Below are 6,000 nucleotides of genomic sequence, written 5' to 3' on the forward strand. Positions count from 1 at the left end.
GCATGAATTCGTGCACCGGGCCTCTAGTATAATAATAAATGTTAATGGAGATCCAAGAAACATGAAGTTTCACATAAAGGTCTTCATCTTATTGGGTAATAAACATCCAAAGCCCATTTTCTAAACCACTAATCTATACTATGAATAAATTATACCAACCCACATGGCTGAGGTGGGGTTAATTCTACTCATATTAATACTTAATCGAAATCAACTATGTCCGTGTACTAAAGAAGAGATTGTGGAGCTAAAGATAAATATGAATCATCATTTAATAGAGACATCTAAAAATATAACATTGAGATACAGGACACTATAATAATAACAAACCACAAGATGTGACTCTCATATTATCTTGCCTCTATGAAGTAAACTTAAATTCTAAGACCAGCTTAAACAAAACAGAATTTCAGACATGCTAATTTTCAGTTTCAGAAAACCTAGAAACATTTTCCTCCTTGGCTTCTTTCCCAGTTTTCCTATGACCTAATTGCTCTTCGACAAGGTCACATTCTTCTGCTCATGTCCGTTTTCACAAGGACTCCTCCTCTGCCTCTTCTCCTTTCACTCTACAAGTATTCCCAGGCTAGTTCTTCCATTCTCATGGCTCTCATCTCAAATTTCCTTTTTTAAATCTAAGCTATCCACATTTCCTAGAAGTAATTAGACTTACTTACCTGCAATCATCATAAACACCTCAAATTTAACAAATTCAAAATGGGATCTCCCCCCTAAAATGCCTCCGGCCTTACTTTTTGTTTGTTTTGTTTTCCTTGACAGATAGATGGCAATGCCATTAAATTACCCAAACTAGGAAACCTAAATTGATCTTAATTCCTGTCTTTCCTTGTTTCTCCCAAAGTCTGTCAATTCTACCAAAGCAGTGTCTCCGAATTCCCCCCTTGCTGCCCTGATCTCCATCTTCACCACGGCAGTAATTCAGACCCTATACCAGTGATGGCGAACCTATGACACGCGTGTCAGAGGTGACGCGCGAACTCATTTTTTTGGTTGATTTTTCTTTGTTAAATGACATTTAAATATATAAAATAAATATCAAAAATATAAGTCTTTGTTTTACTATGGTTGCAAAGATCAAAAAATTTCTATATGTGACACGGCACCAGAGTTAAGCTAGGGTTTTTCAAAATGCTGACACACTGAGCTCAAAAGGTTCACCATCACCGCACTCCCCTGCACTACTACGGCTTCCTTAAATCATCATCCAGCTTCCAGTATTCCCCCAGCCACATCCTGATCTGTTTTTCAGGCTGCCACAAGACTAATCACGCTAAAACCGATCTGATCACTTCATTTCTTAAGAAACCTCCAACAGCACCCCACTGAGCTTTTGCTTAAGAAACTCTCCCAGCTCCAAGCAGAGCTGCCTTCTCTGTAGTCCTACAACACTTCAGGTGAGCCTAGAGCTCAAGCTGTTATTACTATTCATTGTTATGATAAGGAGCTAATAGAACAGTGGTTAAGTTTGTGATTCTGAAGCAAGAATGCCTGGGTTCAAATCCCAGTTGGGTAGCCATACCTGATTATTCATTTATGAAAAAGAGATAATTTTATATATCTAGTTTTTATGAAGATTAAATTATGAGAGAAAGAAACTGCTAGCAGACTGCCTGGAACAAAGAAAGGGCTCAATAAATGTTAACTATTGTAATTTCATCTCCCTTCCAAGACTAGGAGCTATTCAAGGGCTGGAACTAAATTTCATTCACTTTCTCACAGACACACACTTAATACCAGGCTTCAATTGAATTAGCAATCACTATGGCTACTCTAATTCCTAATAAATGCTTCTCCTTAACTACCTGGAGGTTGAATAACTGTTACATTAAATGGAGACACATTTAGACCTAAAAGAAAACGGATAGTGAAATCAAAATTAAGCATATATATTTAAATTATATAATTAGGAATTTCACTTTCAAATTTTTAATAATCTTAGTAATGGAAATACACACATCCCAAAATGGAATTCATAATGCTATTATTTCCTACAAAGTTTAAAGTTAGGCAATCAAGTAGGTGATTTGGATGAAGAGCATTTTAGGACCCTTAAAGTTTTTATAGTTCCAGTTTCCAACATGGCTTGGAGCCACAGCTGGCATTAAAGCTGAGACGAGGCATAAAAACCATGCTCTTTCTTTTCCCTCTTTCTTTTCCTTTATCTATGTCTTTGTTTTAACTTTAAAGCAATGCTCCCCTCACATTACACTGTAGTCAATAGTAGACTTGAAAAGATGAAAAAAATGTAGATAAAATATAAACAGTAAATAACCAAAATAATTGAAAAATGCATAGAAAAACTGTAAATGAGAGTATAAATACTAAATAACGTTTCAACTTAAATTTTCCTTTGGTTTCAAAAGGGGATGGGAACATCTTCATAACTGCATTTTCATAAAATCTCCACACTCAGTTAAATTTTGATTATAGGAGGTAATATGAGTACAGGATAATAGCATAGCCTTTAGAGTCAAATGAAAGTCCAAGTATAGCCTTTACTATATAGCCTTTACTTGAACCCACAAGTTCTGTCATTTAATTAGCCTTATAACTTTTGCAACCTTGGATTCATCAACCCCAAATTGAGGATAATAAGAATTAGATGAGATAATGTATGTAGAAAGCACTCAGCTTATTGCATGACACAGAATAGACACTCAGTAGATCTTATATGTCATTATGAAAATGTTCATTAAACCTTACTTTTCATAAATTATGGTTACATGCAAAGAATGAAATTCCATTTTAACCATTTAAAACATGAAACAATTCTATACTTATTGACATGGAATGATCTCCAAGATATACTAAATTTAAAAAATAAAAGGAACAGAACAATGTGTACAGTATGTTCCACTTCTTTTTTTAAATTATGTTTTTATTGGCTTAAGGGAGGGAGGGAAACATCTTATGTGAGAGAGAAACATAGATGGACTGCCTCCTGCCTGCCCCCCACTGGGGATCGAGCCCACCCATATGCCCTGACCAGGAATCTAACTGGCAGCCTTTTGTGTTTGTTTGTTTGTTTGTTAATCCTCACCTGAGGATATTTTACTATTGATTTTTAGAGAGAGTGGAAAGGAGGGGAAGAGACAGAGACACATTGATGGGTTGCCTCCTGCATGCTCCCCCAAGCAGCAACCGGTAGGTGCGTGCCCTTACCTAACACTAGTCTAGCCACTGAGCCAAACTGGATAGGGCTTCGGCGGCCTCTTGGTGCATGAGAAGACGCTCAACTGCGCCACAACAGCCAGGACACACTTCTATTTTTTTAATACTGATATTTATATACATATGTTTGTATAGGTACAGAATGGCTCTATAAAAATATTCCATTATAAAGCGGATTATGCTAAACTCTGCAGAAAAACACCCTTAGGTGACTTCCATAGTTCTGGTACTCATTTCAGCACTACTGACCATCATAGTCAAAGACTGGATCAGAGTTTTAGCTATTTTAGCCAGTGAGAGTCAATTAAGATATATAAGAGAGGGTGCTTGGAGATGAGAAAAAGCATAAGTATGTGGATGGAAAAGGCAAAAATAACGTCATTCATCATTCAAAAAACACATTTGCCCAACAAACATTGTGCTAAGAGCTGAGGAAACAATGACACCTAGCCCTTGCGGTGAAGAGCCCCAGTTTAGTGGGAGCATACGAATACAACAGTAAAGGTAGCACTCCTGCGGGTTTGGTTATCAAAATTCATGTGCATTCTGACCGGCCGGTGTGGTTCAGTGGTTGAATGTCAACCTAAGAACCGGGACGTCATGGTTTAATTCCGGGTCAGGGCACAGGCCCGGGTTGCGGGCTCACCCCGAGTGTGGCCCACACAGGAGGCAGCCGATCCGTGATTCCCATCATTGATGTTTCTCTCTCTCCCCCCTCCCTCTCTGAAATCAACAAAAATATATTTGGAAAAAAATATGTATGTGCATTCATTCATGAACCCATAACATGTAAATGAATGAAGCAAGCCAGGTGACAGCATATACTCCACGCCTCTAGTGACTTGAACGGAACCAAAGCATCTCCCCCTCCACCTGCGAATGCGTGCGGAAGAACCAGAGGTGCCCCAGGGTCCCGGCGTGGCCTCTGGACTGGCCACCAGCCCGGGCAGCGCGGGGAGGCGCCGGCGGGGGCGGGGGGGGGGGGGGCGCCGTCTCAGCCCCACACCGGCAGCCCCCCCAGCCAGGCCCTTCCACGCCGGGCTCGCCGGGCCTCCGCTCTCCAACAGCCGGGAGGGAACAGGCGCTGGCCCGACCCCTGCCCCTCCAAGTGCCAGCCTGGGCCAGCTCCCTCCGTGCAGCAGCAACACGAGAAGGAGAGGCTGAAGCTCACCCCTCGCGGGCTCGCACCCCGTGACACCAGGAGGGGGTTTCCCTGGTCCTGCGCACCGTCACTGACCTTTCCAAAAGGGGCTCCCAGGGGCGGTGGCCGGAGGGGTTAGAGCGGCGGCCCAGGCTCCGCACCCAACACATCTCCCCCTCAACCGGCTCTGCACTAATCGCAGGGTAACCAAGGGCGGCCAGGAGGCCGCCATCTTGAGCTCCGTACAAGAGAAGGAAGAGGAAAACTTTATTGAGACCCAGAGGAGAGACGGTGGCACAGACAAATCCGACGGTGCTCACGGAAGGCTCCGCCCGAGAGCACGAAGGGAGCAGCCCAGGAAAGCGACCTCCGGTAGAAAAGGGGCGGGCTGGCCTCCTGTGCCCTTTCGTCCCTCAGGTCGCTGCCAGCCGGGACTACGACCCCCAGCATGCAGTGCGGCGGCGCCGAGGGCGGGGCGGGGCGGGGCGGGGCGGGCAGCTCCGGGCTTGGTGGGAGGGGCAATTCTGAGGCCGGCGCTGGATGCAGAGGAGCCCGGAATGTTTTCATGGAATTGGAGCTGGAGTACGACATGTACCACCCCTGAACCTTTTTCAATTAGCGTACTCTAGCCAGATTCCGAAACCTAAATAAAACGTGTGTGACTCAGTGGTAGCCCCAATTTTTTATTTTTTTTTATGCCTCTAGCGCCCAGTTCATCTTTGGCAGGATGCCCGAAGCTTTTTCTTACCATTTTTATTTTCTGTATTAGATTAGCATAAATCTTTTTCAAAATGACATATGTTCAAATGTTTTGAAAGAATTCACAAGTGACATGAGAAAGCCAAGGGCCTGAGATGGACAGTGAGTTAAGGGAGTGGCCATGGGTTAGGGTATCCAAAGATGAATTTCTAAGTGATCTGCCCTAATTTTATTTAACAAAAATGTTTTGAGATACTATGATAAGTGTATTGGGAATACAAATTGCTGTCCAGAAGAGGCTGGCAATCCAGTAGGAGGGGAAAAGAAAAAGACAAAAGATTCTACCAAGTGCTGTGAAATCAATGAAGAAGCACTTTAGAAAATCTGGAAGGCCTACTAGAAGCTTTTTTGTTTTTAATCCTTACCAGAAGACATGCTTAGAAAGAGAAAGGGAGAGAGAAACATTGACGGGAGCCCTCCTTAAGTAAGAATTATATATTTGTCAACCTTCCAACAAATGTTACCATTTTTCCTCTACTGAAACATTGTCTAACTTGTAACTAGAGACTGGCTAAAGACAATATTTGAAGTCAAGTTGAATGCTTAAATCTTTATTAAGTTTCTTTCAACTTATTTTCTACAACAGTTTAAAAATAACTGGTTCTTTTTGCTTTCCAGCTTTGAATATCCTTTATGAGCATATGCTTTTTTAATTTTTTTAAGATATATTTTTATTGATTTCAAAGGGAGAGATAGAAACATCAGTGATGAGAGAGAATACCTACTGGGTATTGAGCCCACATTCTGGGCATGCACCCTTGACCGGAATCAAACTCAGGACCCTTCAGTCCTCAGGCCGGCACTCTATCCACTGAGCCAAACCAGCTACAGCAGGATATGCTTTTTTAAAAAAATGTTTAACCCAATGATAATGTGTACGTATTTACCTACATATTTCCTTCATAAAT

The 6,000-nt window shown here is 42.1% G+C and overlaps 1 protein-coding gene across 2 annotated transcripts in view; it reads right to left on the minus strand.

The window, feature by feature from the left end:
* Nucleotides 1-4,753, minus strand: part of AFG1L (AFG1 like ATPase) — a 176,402-nt gene extending 171,649 nt beyond the window's left edge. For both annotated transcript variants that reach the window (XM_036317555.1, XM_036317554.1), the window contains exon 1: nucleotides 4,430-4,753. In XM_036317555.1, coding sequence (XP_036173448.1) covers nucleotides 4,430-4,565 — 136 coding nt within the window. In that variant the 5' untranslated portion in view covers nucleotides 4,566-4,753. The remainder of the gene's footprint in view (nucleotides 1-4,429) is intronic.
* Between the last annotated feature and the right edge of the window lie 1,247 nt (nucleotides 4,754-6,000).

This window comes from Myotis myotis, unplaced genomic scaffold, assembly GCF_014108235.1.
Source record: "Myotis myotis isolate mMyoMyo1 unplaced genomic scaffold, mMyoMyo1.p scaffold_m19_p_7, whole genome shotgun sequence".
NCBI classification, from domain to species: domain Eukaryota; kingdom Metazoa; phylum Chordata; class Mammalia; order Chiroptera; family Vespertilionidae; genus Myotis; species Myotis myotis.